General features: G+C 36.8%; 1 protein-coding gene across 7 annotated transcripts in view; it reads left to right on the top strand.

Annotated features, from left to right (window-relative positions):
* Positions 1-18,662, top strand: part of TTLL7 (tubulin tyrosine ligase like 7) — a 190,998-nt gene that overhangs the window by 135,799 nt on the left and 36,537 nt on the right. For all 7 annotated transcript variants that reach the window (XR_010321419.1, XR_010321420.1, XM_064282155.1 and 4 more), the window contains 5 exons: positions 918-1,004; positions 8,020-8,218; positions 10,255-10,460; positions 11,698-11,832; positions 17,750-17,830. Coding sequence is in view for 5 of the 7 variants with exons in the window: in XM_064282155.1 (XP_064138225.1) it covers positions 918-1,004; positions 8,020-8,218; positions 10,255-10,460; positions 11,698-11,832; positions 17,750-17,830 (708 nt within the window). In the remaining 2 variants the exon portion in view is untranslated. The remainder of the gene's footprint in view (positions 1-917; positions 1,005-8,019; positions 8,219-10,254; positions 10,461-11,697; positions 11,833-17,749; positions 17,831-18,662) is intronic.

Raw genomic sequence — 18,662 nt, 5'->3', positions numbered from 1 at the left:
ACAGTCTCTCCAGCAGGGTAGCCAGAGCTCTTGATACAGTGGCTCCGAGCTCCAAAAGGGAACATTTCAAGACACAAGCCCCAGTATGCAGTGGAAGGCCTTATTAACCTCTACTTGCATTATGCTTGCTTTCATTGGTTCAGTAAGTTACATAGTCAGAGTCAAAGTAAGTGAAAACTTCATAAGAGTGTGAATACTGGAGATGTGTTTTATTGGAGGCCCCCAATGAGTGGTCTGCAGCATTAGGTAAGCATACATGTGGACCTGTTGAAACTATGTGTACACTATATTACTGGCATCTCCCTGCAGTGATCCCCCCAGTATCTTGGATACCCTGTTAATCCTGAGTGAGTGAATAATCATAATAAAGCTGATATGGTCTTTTCACTTGAATTCCGCACTTCCAGTTTATCAGTTTTACCTCTTGTGAATAATGCTGCAATGAACATTGATGCACAAATGTTTGAGTCCCTGCTTTCAATTCTTTTGGATGTATAGCCAAGAGTGGAATTTCTTGGTCATATGGCAATTTTTTTTTAACTTTTTAAGGAACTGCAAAGTGTTTTCCACAGAGGCTATACGATTTTACATACCCACCAACAACGTACCAGAGTTCCAATTTCTCTACATCCTCACCAATATTTATTATTTTTCTTTTTTGTATGTATAATAGCCATAATAGTGGGTGTTATGGATTGAATTGTGTACCCCCAAAAAGTGTGTCAACTTGGCTGGGCCATGATTCCCAGTATTGTGTGACTGTCCACCATTTTGTCATCTGATGTAATTTTCCTATGTGTTGTAAATCCTACCTTTATAATGTTAATGAGGCAGGATCAGAGGCAGTTATGTTAACGAAGCGGGAACTGCTTATGAAGCCATCTTGTTGATTTCACTCAGTCAGATTTTTTTTTAAGGAGGAAGATATTTTGGATCTTCTGGAACAATGTGAAATTGATGATGAAAAGTTGATGGGAAAAACTACCAAGCCTCGAGGACCAAAGGTGCAGTATCACTAACTTTCCAGATATCAAAATAGATATTTAGATACAGTTGTTTTTCCCTTGATACTTCTTACTATAAGAATGACTGGTGCCCTTTCAGGAATTGTAACAGATATGTTATATAGTACACCTGTGTCCGGTTCAGATAGAGTTTGAAAGATGCTGTTATCTTACACTTAGATGAAATTTTATTTCATTTTGTTAATTTCCTTCATTTTTCAGTTCTTTCTCTAGTGCTACAGAAGGCCATATGAGTCAGGGCCAAAAGAGACCTAGAGCTAGCACTCTTATTCTAAACTCAGCATTGAGTTTTCCTCGTATCTCTGGGCAGATAACCGTCAAAGAAATGTGTAGCATTATATATAAGGCAAATTATGATTCTAGAGAACTTTATTGGCAGCCTCATTTTTTTTTTTTAACCCAGCTACTTGATCTTACATTATTTAAAATATGTACCATTCCTAGGAATAAATAGAAAGCCATCACGCAGGTGAAAATGGACACATCTTTTCTTTACCTGCATCTGCTCTGTGTTGATGTCATTTATATGTTCTTATATTACACGTCAAATCCTTGCTAGCAGAGTAGGAAAGAGTTGACTTTGTAAAACCTTGGAAACCTTTTCCATTCTGCTCATTTTACTTTACATTTCAGTAATACTAAGCCATCCCTGTGTCCTGAGATGCATCATGCTCTGTCATGCTTTTCTATGTTTCTGAAATGTCTGCCTAATTAAAAAAAATCATTGATCGATTGCTTACTTGATAGGAGACTCACTACTAATCCACATGAACCATTGCTGCCTTTGTGAAACCTTTCCCTACTCTCCCCATTCATCTTAGATCTTCCTTCCCATCTTTATCTCACAGTACCACTAATAACACTTTTGTAGAGTAGTTGTAAGCTTCTTGAAGTAAGGAATGTATTTTAATCTTTGCATGTAAAACAATGTCTGGCACATAGCAACATCTCAAAAAGCTATTAGTTAAATTTGTTGAAGACAGTTTCTGTTCTCGGGGACCTTATTGGTTAATGGAAGAGCTGATAAGGAGGCCAAAATTGAGGGTATGTTGTGGCAAGTACTGCACTAAAGAATTTTTTTTTTTTTTTTAAGGGAGTGTAAACTGTCAGGTTGTCATACTGTGGTGGCTTGCGTGTTACTATTGTGCTGGAAGTTATGCCATTCATATTTCAAATACCAATAGGGTTACTTATGGTGGACAGGTTTCAGTGGAGCTTCTAGACTAAGATAGACTAGGAGGAAGGCCCTGGTGATCTACTTCTAAAAATTAGCCAAAGAAAACCTACTGATACAAATAGAACACCGTCTGATATGGTGCTGGAAGATAGCTTCTCAGGTCAGAAAGCACTCAAAATACAACGTGGAAAGAACTGCCTTCTCAAAGTAGAGTTGGCCTTAATCACGAGGTGGAGTAAAGCCTCAAGGACCTTCATTTGCTAATGTGGCATGACTCAAAATCAGATGTAACAGCGGTAACATTCACTAGTAATTGGAACATGGAATGTACCAGGTATGAATCAAGGAAAATTGGTGGCCATCAAAAATAAAATGGAATACTTGATGAATGATATCCTAGGCTTTAGTTAGTTGAAATGGACTTGTATTGGCCATTTTGAATCTGACAATCATATGGTATGTTACAACAGGAACAACAAGTTGAAGAGGAACAGGGTTGCATTTATTGTTAAAACAAAGTTTGATATGTATCATGAAGTGCAGTGCAATCAGTGATAGGTTAATATCCATATGCCTTCTAGAAAGACCAGTTAACATGACTATTATTCAAAGTTACACACCAACTATGAATGCCAAAAATGAATATATTGAAGATTTTTACTACCTACTGCAATTGATCAAATGTGTAGTCAAGATGTGTTGATAGTTACTGGTGATTGGAATGTGAAATTTGAAAAAAAGAAGTAGCAGTTGTTGGAAAACATGACACTGGTAATAGGAAGAACATTGGAAGTCACATGATAGAATTCTGCAAGATCAATACCTTCGCAATGGAAATGCCTTTTTTCAACAATGTAGTTGAAGATTATACACATGGACCTTGCCAGAGATATTAACATGAATCAAATTGACGACAACTGTTGAAAGAAGTAATGGAGAAGCTCAGTATCATTAGTCAAGACAAAGCCAGGGGGCGACTGTGGAACAGACTTTCAACTGCTCACAATGCAAGTTCAAGTTGAAGCTGAAGAAAATCAAAGGGAGTCCACAAGAGACAAAGTATTACCTCGAAGATATTTAGAAACCATCTCAAGAATAGATTTCGCTCTGCAAAGCATCTCACAACATGAATGAATCTGGAGGGCATTATGCTACATGAAATAAGTCTTTCACAAAAGGACAAATATTGCACGAAACTACTATTATAAAAATTCATGAAAATGTTTACACACAAGAAGAAACAATTTCTGATGGTTACAAGGGAGGGGAAAGGTGGGGATAGAAAAACGCTAAGTAGATAATAGAAAAATGTTAAGTTTGGTGAAGGGTAAGACAGTACACCATACTGGAGAAGCCGGCACCGCTTGTCCAAGTTAAAGTCATGGAAGCTCCATCAACAGATCCAAACTCCCTGAGGGACTGAATTACTGGGCTGAGGGCTGTGGAGACCATGGTCTCAGGGAACATCTAGCTCAACTGGCATAACATAGTTTATAAAGAAAACTACATTCTGCTTTGATGAGTAGTGTCTGGGGTCTTAAAACCTTGTGAGCAGCCATCCAAGATATTCCACTGGTCTCACCCCATCTGGAGCAAGGGAGAATGAAGAAAACCACAGACACAAGGAAAAAATTAGTCCAAATGACTAATGGACCACAAGTTCTATAGCCTCCACCAGACTGAGTCCAGCACTGACAGGGATCACAGTAGAGGTTACTGGGTGGAGCTGGAGAAAAACGCAGAACAAAATTTTAACTCACAAAGTTCTAACTCACACACACACGCAGAAAAGACCAGACTTACTGGTCTGTCAGAGACTGAAGAAACCCTGAGAATATGGCGCCCGAACATACTTTTAGGTCTGTAATGAAGTCACTCCTGAGGTTCACCCTTCAGCCAAAGATTAGACATGCCCATAAAACAAAACAAGACTAAATGGGCACACCAGCCCAGGGGCAAGGACTAGAAGGCAGGAGGGGACGAGAAAGCTAGTAATGGGGAACCCAAGGTTGAGAAGGGGAGAGTGTTGACATGTTGTGGGGTTGGTAACCAATGTCATAAAACGATATGTGTACTAATTGTTTAATGAGAAGCTAGTTCTGTAAATCTTCATCTAAAGTACAATAACAAAAAATATATATATAAAAAGATTTCATAGCTGAATTCTAATTAGAATCTAGAAGAGTTGTGAGAAGATATCAAGGACATCATACAATAGGAAAGTAGAAGGTCATTAAAAAGCCAGGAAAGAAGGAAAAGGCTAAAATGGGTGTGAGAAGAGACTCTGAAACTTGCTCTTAAGTGCAGAGTAAATAAAGTGAGTGGAAGAAATGATAAAGTGAAAGAGCTGAACAGAGGATTTCAAATGGTGGCTTGAGAAGACAAGGCAAAGTATAATAAAATGTGCAAAGACCTAGAGTTAGCAAACCAAAATGGAAGAACATGATTGGCATTTCTCAAACTGAAAGAACTAAAGAGGAAATTCAAGCCTTGAGTTATAATATGTAATACTGAAGGATTCTATGGACAAAAAAAAAAAAAAAAATTGAATGGTGCAGAAAGCATCAAAAGAAGATGAAAGGAATACACAGAGTTATTAGTATCAGAAATAATTGGTTGATGCTCCACCGTCTCAGGAGGTAGTATATGATCAAGAACCACTGGTATTGAAGGAAGAAGTTCATGCTGCACAGAATGCATTGGTGAAAAACAAGGCTCCGGGAATTTGAAGAATACCAATTGAGGCAAAGGGAAGCAACACTCGAAAACAGTTTCTCTATCATATTTGTGCCCATTCCAAAGAAAGGTGATCGAACTAAATGTGGAAATTATCAAACAATATCATTAATGACACATGCTAGCAAAATTTTGTTGAAGATAAAAAACAACTGCTGCGTAACATTGACAGGGAACTGCCAGAAGTTCAAGCTGGATTCAGAAAGGGAAGCGGAACAAGGGATATCAGTGCTATTGTCAGATGGATCTTGACCAAAAGCAGAGAATACCAGAAATATGTTTTCCTGTGTTTTATCAAATGTGAAGGCATGTGACTGTGTGGATCATAACAAATTATGGATAACATCACAAAGATGGGAATTCCAGAACACTTAATTATGCTTATGTGGAACCTGTGCATAGACCAAGAGGCAGTTGTTCGAACAGAAAAAGTGACACTGTGTGGTTCACAGTTGGGAAAGGTGTGTGAAAGGGTTGTATCTTTTCACCTTACTTATTCAATCTGTATGCTGGGCAAATAATCCAAGAAACTGGACTATATAGAAAAGAAAGTAGCATGAGAATTGGAAAAAGACTCATTAACAACCTGAGATACACAGATGACACAACCTGATAGACAAATTGACAGAGTAGCCAAGGCAATGGACATAAACATAGCAACATTCATTAAGGTATAGCAGGACTAGGTAACATTTTGTTCTGTTATTCATAAGGTCACTATGAATTTGAGCCCACTCAATGACACCTAACCAAAAAAAAAAAACAAGAGTTGCTAAAGCCAGCAGCATTTGAAAGGTGCATAATTAGTATAGAGACTTTTTTTAAATCAGTTTTGACTTTATATTTACTATGGATCTGGAGTGAGCCAAACTTCAAAGCTGCGCTTCGCTTTGAGAGGAATGCTATCACATACTAAGCATTGATTTCCAGTGTCTTTATTTTACAGGTAGAAGAATAATTAGAGTTAATCAAGGTTAAGTGATGTTTGTATTAGGAAAAATGGTCCAACTATAAATTTTTACTTGAAAATCTAAGGAATATCTATTAGCTACATAAATAATAAATACCACATAAAGTATTAGCAGTGATCTATTTCTTAAACTGTGTGGTAGGAACATGGTCTTTTTTTTTTCATATTCTTTACACCATTCATATATACTTCAAATATGACCTATTTCATGATAAAATTGGACACAAGATAAGTAATATGGTTTGTGTCATAACTAATTGCTCATTATGAACTCCATTTTGTTAGACAATGTTTAGAGTTTATGCTGCTGTGATTTATTAATTATTGCTTGAACAATGTATTGGTCAAAAAGTCCCAAATACGTATATCATGACACAAAGGTTCAGCTATGCGTTTCCCCTTGTGATTCTTTATAGGGTCGAATAACTCATTATGTAGTCAAGCTCCTTAAGAAACCTTAAAGCTGTTTGCCTACATGAAGGAAGGCACTACTAGCAAGCCTGATTGTGCCACTGTTTCTTCTGGGTATGCTAAACTTCTGAAGAAACATCCTTCCTCTAGAATTCATATGCCCCAAGACTGTCAAAATGTTTGATGATTGTGTTACTGGTAAATGTTTTTATGCATATCTTTTTGAACATTGTAAGTGCTCAGTAGATATTAGACCATCAAAAGGAGAACACACTTTTAAATACAAGTTGGTTCCTTAGTGTATTAAATTACTTTCCTGCTTTGGTTATTTTTCAGCCTTTGCAAAGGCTATAACTTCAAGAAGACCATACTTTGGCTTACTGTGTATTCCAGGCACTTCATGAAATGCTCTTTCTCTCTTGTCCTACATGGTTACACTAGAGGATATACCTTCTTTCAGTGAAATCCCGTGATACCCAAGGATTTCACATGGTGGATGATAACATCAAAACACTTCTGTTTGATTTAACAGAGAACAAGCACCTAGTGTACAACTGCAGGAATCTCTCTCAGCAGGAATAGGTGGCATGTGGTGTGTGTAATAGTCTCTTAAAAAGACTAAGCGATAAAACTGTCTTGTTCTCAGTCATGCACATTCTTTCTGAAGTGAACCTGTCCCACTTCCCTTCTCTTCTCAGAGGGCATCATTCGAAACACATTGATTGGGAGGACTGGAAACAAGTAATTCGAGTAGAGCCATTGGAACATAATAGCATGGCATTTTGAATCTTTACAGTTTTATACTTCTACGTGGCACCTATACGCTAAACAATACTGCGCTGTTTTTCACATTATATGCAGTATTTTTTATGTAGCTTGAACAGGAAGAGCAATGTTGCTCTGTAATGGCCACAGCATATGTGTCTAAAGTAAGAACTCTCTGAGACATGAGTTTTTCAGAACAAAATTGGAAAGTGAATAATTACCTAAAATTTTTTATTTATAAAAATATCAACAACAAATTAGCATGTGAAGAATAGCTTGCTTCTTGATACTTATCTGAGTGAACAGGCTCACAGGCTCTATTTTAAGCCTTTACGTAAAGTGGCTTCTCTTGTTGCTGTTTTCTTCTCTTTACCCCTTTTCCATCCCTTCTTCCTCTCTCCCTAGCCTCCTCTCCCTCCCTTTCTCTCTCTCTCTGTCACACACAGACACACACACTCACGCACACTCACACATTTATTTAGTGACCCTGAACACTGATGATGCAACAAAGACACACTTCTTAGTCTAAATGAATCATCTCTCTGTAAGAAACGAAGAAAAGTTGATTGTTTCTGATTTTTATACTTTCATCTCAGATATTTTTGTTCTATTTTGTTAGTCTTTGTGGTTACTCTGGTCCTTTATTGCAGAGTATCATTACAAAAATACTGAAAATAGAATAATTTCAATGGAAACAGCATTTCCCTCATCATGACTGAACTATATCATTTGAGAAATAATATTTGGTGGAAACAGAAGAATTAAAGCATAGCACTGTAGGCTAAGCAGCACTGTAGCAATAGTCCGTTGAGGTGTTATCAGCCTTCAGAGAAAGACAACAAGCCAAAGCAGGAAATTAAAAATAGTAATTGATCTTGTTAATAAACTTTTTATTTTGCAATTCTAACAAAATAACATATTCCCTTCTATTCTAGCCTCTGTCTTCCATGCCTGAGAGCACCGAGGTATTGAAAAGACAGAAGTACTACAGCAGTGACAGCAGCTATGACAGTAGCAGGAGCTGTTCAGAATCTGATGAAAACGAAAAAGAAGGCTATCAAAATAAGAAGGGAGAAAAGCAAGTTCCATATAATATTAAAAACTCCAACCACTACAAATTAATTCAACAATCCAGTAAGTTGATTACTTCTCATTTAATTGTTTATGAAAAATTATGGAAGCTGAATTATTGAACTCAATAAAAAGACCTGGGGCCAAATTAATGCCCTAGTTGTGCATGAGGAGACCTGAACTCTATCTCACTTCCTTCCCCAACTCGATAAGGACATATCCCTCAACTCCTTTCAGATTGTGCAAATGGACAGTGAATGGGTTTTGAATGAAGGATGTCTACGGTCCATTCTAAGGAGCCCTCGTGGTGCAGTGGTTAAGTGCTCAGATGCTAACCAAAACACCAGTGGTTCTAACCTACCAGCCACTCCGAGGGAGAAAGATATTGCAGTCTGCTTCTATAAAGATTACAGCTTTGGAAACCTTATGGGCAGTTCTACTCTGTCCTACAGGGTCACTATGATTCAGAATTGACTTGATGGCAATGGATTTGGGTTTTGGGTACAATCCATTCTTCTGTATTTCAAAGTTTTTGTTAAGAGTTAAATTCTTGCATGGATTTTATAAAATTAAAAAAAAATCTGTCTCATGGCTCACATGCTGATTATATTCTCTTTTAAGCAAATATGTGCTCTTTACCTACATCTTCACCCAATTTGCTTTATACTGTCACCTGTCTTTTTTTAAAAACTTGTGTATCTCTCTATGCATTTGACTCGACTGTGCCTGTGAACCACTCAGTTGTGATATAATTGAAGTTTTGTTCACTCTGATTTTCATCACAGATAAGCACTTAAGTCAGGGCTTTTGGTGCACAGGAAGTATTCAGGAAAGCAATCAACCATCCTCTCTTTCTTCTTCCTTTTTCTCTATTTCTACCTTTCTTTTCACATATTTTTCTCTCATCTTTTGTCTTTCATTCTCTCTTCAACCATGAAATATTTAACATTGTGTCCATGATTCTTTTTTATTCCCAAATATCCAGTATGGTATTTCTGTTTGCTCAGAGTTAGTATGACACCCCTTCCAGACACTGCCTTAAATTCAGGACTTTTCTTAGCTCCTATCTCTCATCTCTCTTTGTCCTCTGCTCTATTGTCTTAGGACTCCACTAAAGACACAGGTTCAATAATGCAATAAACAGAATTATGAGCTTCTTAAAAAAAATCTCCAGCAATGATTTAATAAGTTAACTTTCCTGATAATGTTTATATTTCAAAATTGCTCCTCAATTATGGTTTCATAAGTTAACTTCCCTGATAATGTTTATATTTCAAAACTGCTCTTCAGCTATGGTTTAATAAGTTTATATTTTAAAACGGCTCTTCAGCTATGGTTTAATAAGCTAACTTCCCTGATGATGTTTGTATTTTGAAACTGCTCTTCTACTCTTGTAATAATCAATTATATGTTTCAATTCCATCAGGATAACCTTTAGATTTTTCTTCTGTTTTGTTTACTTATCTCATGGGACCTAAATGCTATAGCTTATTCATTTAGCCTGGCCGTTCTACTTTCTGTCTCTCCCTGTGAATCTTTCTGTAAAATATTCAGTCTCAAAACTATGTACAGATTCTATCAAATGGCCAGCCTAATCCCAAGGAAAGTGGATGGCATTACAGGATTACAGACAGAAAGGTCTGTGGAATTAGATAGGTCAGGATTTAAACCTGAGCTTGGCCACTTTCTTGCTGTGTGACCTCTGAGCCTCAGTTTCTTTATTCATAAAAATTGAGGGGAGAAAGAGGAACAAGGATTCTTACTTGGAGGGTTTCTGTGTGGATAAAAATAAAGTGTAGCTCCCAACACAATGCCTGGGACACAAAAGGTGCTCCATAAAAGTTTTTCTTCCTTCTGGTTCTTTTATTTCATATTTCTAGAACGTAGCATTAACGTACTAGTAAAGAAAAATACTAAAGTGTTATTCTCATGATAGCCATTCTTCATACATTACCAGAGTGTATTCACTTCAAACGCATATTCTCTTGATGATGCCTGTGCTTTGACATTTATTGTCGTTCTGGTCTAATAGAACCAATATAGTGGGAAACTTCTACTAACACTGCTACTGTACTATCCCTCTTTTCCATCGGCAATAGGCTCCTTGAGACGGTCAGTCAGCTGCCCTCGGTCCATCTCTGGTCAGTCACCTTCCAGTGGGGAGACCCGCCCCTTTTCTGCTCAACAAATGTTATCAGCATCCCGGACAACTTCAGGGGCCCGGTCACATTCCCTAAACCGTGCTTCCTCCTACACGAGGCACCTGCCTCAAAGTAATGATGCCAGCTCTACTGACTCTCACATGGTAAGTCATCTATTTTGCTCTTTCAAGACTACAGGAAGCACTCCACTCAGAAATTAGGTGGCAAAGGGGATCAGTTGGGAGGAGGCCAGACTGAACCTCAGATACTTTTTGTAGTTCAACCTGAGGCCTCCTGGAACTTGGTTATTCTATTTTAGGCTACAATTTAGTGAACCGTGTATTAGCCCAAAAAACCCACTGCCGTCGAGTAGATTCCAAGTCATAGCGACCCTATAGAACAAAGTAGAACTGCCCCATAGAGTTTCCAAGGAGCGCCTGGCGGATTCGAACTGCTGACCTCTTGGTTAGCAGCCGTAGCGCTTAACCACTGCGCCACCAGGGTTTCCAACCATGTATTAGGATACTTTTAAAAGTTAGATTTCTCTTTATCACAGAACCCAAGAATGGGCACTGAGAATAACATTGTTGTCATTTCCCATTTGCCGATGCAGTAGGATAATTTTGTTGAAAATCATCTGAGTAAACATACAGTTTTATAGTATATCTTGCAGTATACCTGTAAATTTGGGGAAATTTGCTTTATGAAAAATTCTATCCAGTGGGACTATTATGTAATTGGTAGGTTAAAAAATAATCCATTGATAAATTCTCCTCATAACATTTATTTAAGTACAACCTTGTTTATAATGTTTTCTGTATACTAAATCAACATATACTCTCCTTCCTTAGCATGAATTCCAGCAATTCAGTATTGAGAAAGTCAGTGAATTTATTTTGCAGCTAGGCTTACTTTTAGATGTTCAAATAGATAACCTCACATGTCTTCAGATAGTTGGGGATTTATTTCGTTTATTTAAAGGGGATGGTGTTTCAAAGAAAGAATCAGGAGATATACATGAATGAATTTAACTTGGTAACAACAAATTATTATTATTTTTTCTAATTGAGAGAAATTGCCTGAGGCATATGTAGCAAATGAAACTGACCATAAAGTCCTTAAACACTCATATTTTTATTTTAGTATTTTGAGCTAAGTAAATACAACTGTGTGGAAATGTGAAAGGCACTCTTGGGAATTCATATCTATTTAATCCTAGGAATTTATTCAATTAAAGAGCTTATAATATCAATATTTTATGCAGTGCACAAATTAAAAAAAATTCTTCCTTTTTCATTTTTTTTTTAAAGTACATCGTTTTTACCTAGAAATATCTTTCAGATTATAGTGGAACAATGAAATAAGACCCCCTCCAAATATCTGTATTCTTTCAAATTTAAGAGTGAGTCCTTGCGGCAACCGAAAACAAAAGAACAAGAGGATGATCTAACAAGTCAGACCTTATTTGTCCTCAAGGACATGAAGATCCGGTTTCCAGGAAAATCAGAGGCAGAATCAGAACTCCTGATAGAAGATGTGAGTATTTGATGTATGTAAAAAAAAAAAAAGCAAAAGGAGCTCATACCTTTTTATATTTCTTCTTGAAATATTAAAATTTATTTCCCAAAGGCATTATTCTCAATGACTTAGTAAACTTAATTGATATTCTTTTCAAACTCCACAAGTTTTAGAAAATAGAGGTTTATTTTAATTCACAGTGAGATGACATTAATAATCAGCAAAGCAAAATATCTTTTAGTATATAGTCCTACTACAATGATAAAACTGCTTCATCAAGTGAGAATAATTAGTGTTAAAAAATTATTGTTCTTAATGATTTAAAAATATCAGGTTAACCCTTCTTTTAGAAAGATTTTGAAAGATCTAATATGTATGGAATGGGTTGTAATAAAAAAAGTGGGACCTTGGCATAAAATGTCAAGACTATTTGAATGTGACACCTTGAGTGAATATTGTATTCAAAGCAAAAAAGAAATAAAGTATACTCATATATAAGTGTACATATTAGAAATAAAGGGAAGAACAAAAGGTTTGAGGTTTGAAATTGAGAGGAAGGGGAAAAGAGGATGTCTTAGTCATCTAGTGCTCTATAACAGAAATACCACAAGTGGATGGCTTTAACAAAGAGAAATTTATTTTCTCACAGTCTAGTAGGCTAGCAGTCCAAATTCAGGGTATCAGCTCCAGGGGAAGGCTTCCACTCTCTGTACGCTCTGGAGGAAGATCCTTGTCATCAATCTTCTCCTGAACTAGGAGCTTCTCCATACAGGAACCCTGGGTCCAAAGGACATGTTCTGCTCCCAGCACTGCTTTCTTGGTGGTATGAGGTCCCTTACTCTCTGCTTGCTTCCCTTTCCTTTTATCTCTTGTAAGATAAAAGGCGGTACAGGCCACACCACAGGGAAACTCCCTTTTCATTGGATCAGGGATGTGACCTAAGCAAGGGTGTTATGTTCCACCCTAATCGTCCTTAACCACAGGCAGAGATTATCATTTATAACACATAGGAAAATCACAAAGTGGAGGACAACCATATGATACTGGGAATCATGGCCTAATGAAGTTGACACTTATTTTGAGGGGACCAAATTCAATCCATGACAGAGGTAAAAACCTTTTTGTAAATACTCAATATAAGAAATTGTTTATTCACCCAGTATTAGGGGTACTGATTTGGTATAGAACAATAATTAAAAGCATAAACTCTGGAGCCAGACAAGTTGCAATTAAAATATGCATTTATATATACGCAAAATAGAAAGCTTCATGAAGACAGGTATTTTGTCTGTTTTGTTCACTGATGTATCTCAATTCTAGTGTAAGTGCCTGGCACATAGTAGATGCTCAAAAATTACTTAATGAATGAATGACTAAGCTTTGTCACTTATGAGCTGTCTGACTTTGGACAAGTTATTCAACTTTTCTGAGCCTTTTTTTCCCCCTTTAATCTTCAGATAATAATAACTACCTCACAGTGGTATGTACAGACTAAATAAGATAATGTAAAGCACTTGTTATGTTCCAGGTACCTATAATTAGTAATGCAATGTGACTTAAAACTACTGTAATGAGGATGTCTCATGCAGGCCCTTTCAAATGGAAGTCCTGATTTTAATACCTATTTCCCTAAATATTGTATACCTCTTTTTGGAGAGTTAACTTGTTGAAAACATACAAAGACAATTTTATCAATAGTATGAACTTGAAATATTATTGATCTCTGGCATTTTCTTTATATATATATTTAATATAAACTGTCTTTAATGTATCCCTTTTGATAACATAATACGAATGAAAATTCAGAATGGTTTGGTCCCATTTTGAAATGACTTATACTGAGTTTGGTGTGTTTTTGTTGTTGTACACGCATTTGCACCACACAGTAGAACATTCAAAAATGGCAAAAGATGTTAAAATTCACGTTGAAGTCAATGACTTACTCCTAATTGGCAAAGAAGGTTCAAGTCATTCAAATATTTTTGATGAAAAAACATTTTTTCACTCTGTGTACATTGTGCTCTGGTTACATACGTCATTCAAACCTGCTTTTCAAGGTTCGTTCTTAGAATTCCTCAGTAGCGGAAGGTTGTTTTCTGGGCTCCCTGTATTTTTTTTCCAGGGGAGAAAGGCACCATCTAGTGGCCAACTGCAGGATGAATACCACAGCTACGCAGTTTCCTTTTTATTTTTTGGTCTTTAGACTGTGTTGAAACCCTGGTGGTGTAGTGGTTAAGAGCTGTGGCTGCTAACGCTAAGGTTGGCAGTTCAAATTCATCAAGCACTCCATGGAAACCTTCTGGGTCAATTCTACTCTGTCATGTAGGGTCACTATGAGTCGGAATCAACAGCAAGAGGTTTGGTTTTGGTTTGTTAGACTGCAGTGGCTAAGAGCTCGGCTGCTAACTAAAAGGTCAGGAGTTCGAATCCACCAGCTGCTTCTTGGAAACCCTATGGGGCAGTTCTACTCTGTCCCGTTGGGTCCCTATGAGTTGGAATTGACTCCATGGCAACAGTTTTTTTTGTTTTATTTTTGTTTAGGAGCCCTGGTGGCACAGTGCTCCCCTGCCAATTGAAAGGTCAGTGATTCAAACCCACCAGCTGCTCTGTGTGAGAAAGATGTGGCAGTCTGCTCCCATAAATGTTACAGCCTTGGAAGCCCTATGGGGCAGTTCTACTCTGTCCTATGGGGTCTCTATGATTCAGAATTGACTTTATGGCAGTGGGTTTGGTTTTGGTAGACCCCTCTATAATGCAAGTGTCTAAAAACAAAACAAACTAAAACAGCAAAAAAGACTCTTGCTTTAAAAAATCCATAATGACAATTTATATTTTATAATCATGACATAGTCATAATTATAGTTTCCAAGTATTATGCACCATGTTGTTATATATTTTTAAAAAGTGAAAATAGCATCTTGTTTGCAAGCAAACTGCTACTTGTTACATCAAAGAAAAGAGAAGATAAATGAACATAAGTTGTAAAGCATTATTTTAGATTTGTTTTTATTTACATAGGTTATTCAGTCAAGTTCTTTTCTAAGTAAAACAAATGACTTTGTACCAGACACTTATTATTTTAAAAATTTCTGAGAAATATTTGTTATATTCTACTTTTTTGAATCAGTAGAAGAAAAATTAGACAATCAAAGGGTAGAACTAATATAAGACCTAAACAAGCTTATCCAATAACACTATTATTATGTCAGACATTAGATTGTTTAGTATATGTCCACTATATGCAGCAAATACGTTTATCTGTATGCTGCAGTATATATTACTAGAATACACACTAAGAAATTTTGCAGATTTTCTCGAAAAGCAAAATGAGGTGATAGTAGAACCGTAATTATGTCTAGAGATGATGGAGAAGCTCAGTATCTTCAGTCAGAGCAAGGCCAGGGGCCTGACTGTGGAACAGACATCAGTTGCTCATATGGAAGTTCAAGTTGAAGCTAAGGAAAATTAAAACAAGTCCATGAGAGCTAAAATATGACCTTGAGTATATCCCACCTGAATTTAGAGACCATCTCTGAATTGAACGCTAATGACCGAAGACCAGATGAGTTGTGGCATGGCATCAAGGACATCATACATAAAGATAGTAAAAGCTCACTAAAAAGACAGGAAAGAAAGAAAAGACCTAAATGGATGTCAGAAGAGGCTCTGAAACTTGCTCTTGAACTTAGAGCAGCTAAAGGAAATGGAAGAAATGATGAAATAAAGGTACTGAATAGCAGATTTCCAAGGGCGGCTTGAGAAGATGAAGTAAAGAATTATAATGAAATGTGCAAAGACCTGGAATTAGAAAACTCAAAGAGAAGAACACGCTCGGCATTTCTCAAGCTGAAAGAACTGAAGAAAAAATTCAAGCCTCGAGTTGCAATATTGAAAGATTTTAAGGGGCAAATATTGAATGATGTAGGAAGCATCAAAAGAAGATGGAAGGAATAAGCAGAGTCACTGTACCAAAAAGAAATGGTCGTCATTCAGCCATTTCAGGAGGTAGGGTATGATCAAGAACCAATAGTATTAAGGGAAGAAGTCTCAGCTGCATCGATGGCATTGGCAAAAAACAAGCCTCCAGGAGTTGACAGAATACTGACTGAGATGTTTCAACAAATGGATGCAATGCTGGAAGTGCTCACTAGTTTATACCAAGAAATTTGGAAGAGAACTACCTGGCCAACTTTCTGAAAGAGATCCATATTTGTGCCCATTCTAAAGAAGGTAATCCAATAGAATACAGAAATTATTGAACAATATCGTTAATACTACTCACAAGTAAAGTTAATTAAGATAATTAAAAAAAAAAAAAAGTTATAGCAGTACATTAACAGGGAACTGCCAGAAATTCAAGTCGGATTCAGAAGAGGACGTGGAATAAGGAATAGCATTGCTGATGTCTGATGGATGGTGGCTGAAAGCAGAGAACACCAGAAAGATGTTTATCTGTGTTTTATTGACTATGCAAACGCATTTGGCTGTGTGGATCATAACATATTATGGATAACCTTGCAAAGAATGGGCATTCCAGAACACTTAATTGTGCTCATGCGGAACCTGTACATAGACCAAGAGGCAGTTGTTTGAACAGAATAAGGGATACTGTGTGGTTCAAAATCAGGAAAGGTGTGCATCAGGGTTCTATCATTTCACCATACTAATTTAATCTGTATGCTGAGGAAATAATCCTAGAAACTGGATTATATGGAAAAAAAATGGCATCAGGATTGAAGGAAGACTCATTAACAATGAAGTTAATAAAGTTAATGAAGACTCATTAACAACTCATTAACATATGCAGATGACAGACTTGCTTGCTGAAAGTGAGGAGGACTTGAAGTATTTACTGATGAAGATCAGTATGGATTACAATTCACCGTAAAGAAAACAAAAATCCTCACAACTGGACCCATAAACTACATCATGATAAATGGAGAAAATATTGACATTGTCAAGAATTTTATTTCACTTGGATCCACAATCAACACCATGGAAGCAGCAGTCAAGAAATCAAATGACATATGGCATTGGGCAAATCCGCTGCAAAAGACTTCTTTGAAGTGCTAAGAAACAAAGATATCACTTTGAGAACTAAGGTGCCACCTGACCCAAGCCATGGTATTTTCACTTGCCTCATATGCATGTGAAAGCTGGACAATGAATAAGGAAGACTGAAGAAGAATTGCTGTCTTTGAATTATGATGTTGGCAAAGAATACTGAATGTACCGTGGGCTGCCAGAAGAATGAACAAATCTGCCTTGGGAGAAGTACAGCCAGAATGCTCCTTAGAAGTGAGGATGGGAGACTTCATCTCACATACTTGGGACATGTTATCAGGAGGGACCAGTTCTTAGAGAAGGACATCACGCTTGGTAAAGTAGAGGGTCAGCAAAAGAGGAAGACCCTCAATGGGATGGATTGATGCAATGGCTGCAGTGATGGGCTCAAGCATAGCAACAATTGTGAAGATGGTGCAGGACTGGGCGTTGCTTCATTCTGTTGTACATAGAGTCGTTATGAGTCTGAAATGACTCAACGGCACCTAACAACATATCTAGGCTGCATTCTAATGTCTTATTTGATATATTATTATTACAGGAAATGTAGTAAATATAATCCTGGGAAATCTACGTCTTGGGTATTTTCCCAAACCTATGTGCCTGAAGACATTTGACTTTCATTCATTAGAGATTGTACGCTTAGTACAACAATAAGAGAAAGCTTTGGATTCACATGACCGCTTTACTTCATGTGAGAAATCTTTTCACATATCTTGTTATGAAAGTAGGCATTTTTTATTGCAATGGTATGATAGTACTTCAATTATATAGATTAATAAAATTAGTTTCAACCATTTTTTTACTTTTTATTTATGACTTTTAAGGAAACTTCAAGATAAAAATATTTTATGTTTCTTCTCCAAAACAGATCATTGATAACTGGAAGTATCATAAAACCAAAGTGGCTTCATATTGGCTAATAAAATTGGACTCTGTAAAACAACGAAAAGTGAGTAACGGCTAAAAACAATCTTGCCCTTTCAGATTATATATTAAGCTAAGGGCATTAATTCATAGTCAAACCGTATGCATGTTCATTTGTTTACTCATTTCTTCATCAAATATTTATGGAGTACCTACTATATGCCAGGCACTGTTCTAGGCTTTGAAAATAAGTGAATTAAAAAAAAAAAAATCATGTACTAGTAAAATTTGCATTCTACTTAAGGTGTTTGACAAGAAACAGATATATAATAGAATCTAATGTTGTATTCCATGCCGTGGAGAAAAATAAAGCAAGGTAAAAAAAAAAAATGTAACGTTTGAGCAGAGAACAAAATGAAATGAGAACCATGCCCTGTAGATATCTGCAGAAACAGTGTATCAGGCAGAGGGAAGAGCAAATACAAAGCCCCTGAGGTAGAAATTCTCTTGATGTGTATATGAGGTATATCATGGCACCATTTTTAGGATAGTTTGTGTTTTGCTAGAAAAAAATGAGTGATGGAGTAGTGGTAAGATATGAGGTTGGATAGATAGGCAGGGGCTAGATCACAAATCTTTATAGGCCATGGAATGACTTTGATTTTTATTTCAAGTGATGAGAAGCCATTAGAAAACTTTGAGCAGAAGAGTTACATAATTTAAAAGGCTCGTGGGAGCTACTTGTGGAGAATAGAATTGCAGGCGTGGGATGTGGTAGAGTAGAAGTAGAGACCGGCTAAAAGTTTTATGGAGTAACTGAGACAGGAGTCAATGGTTGCTTAGCTAGGGTAGTAACTGAATGGGTTGATGCTGGGGAAAGGGCAGGGTTTTTTGTTGTTGTTGTTGCAGTTGTTTTG

This window comes from Loxodonta africana, chromosome 3, assembly GCF_030014295.1.
Source record: "Loxodonta africana isolate mLoxAfr1 chromosome 3, mLoxAfr1.hap2, whole genome shotgun sequence".
Lineage (NCBI taxonomy): Eukaryota > Metazoa > Chordata > Mammalia > Proboscidea > Elephantidae > Loxodonta > Loxodonta africana.
This window is presented reverse-complemented; position numbering and strand designations above follow the sequence as displayed.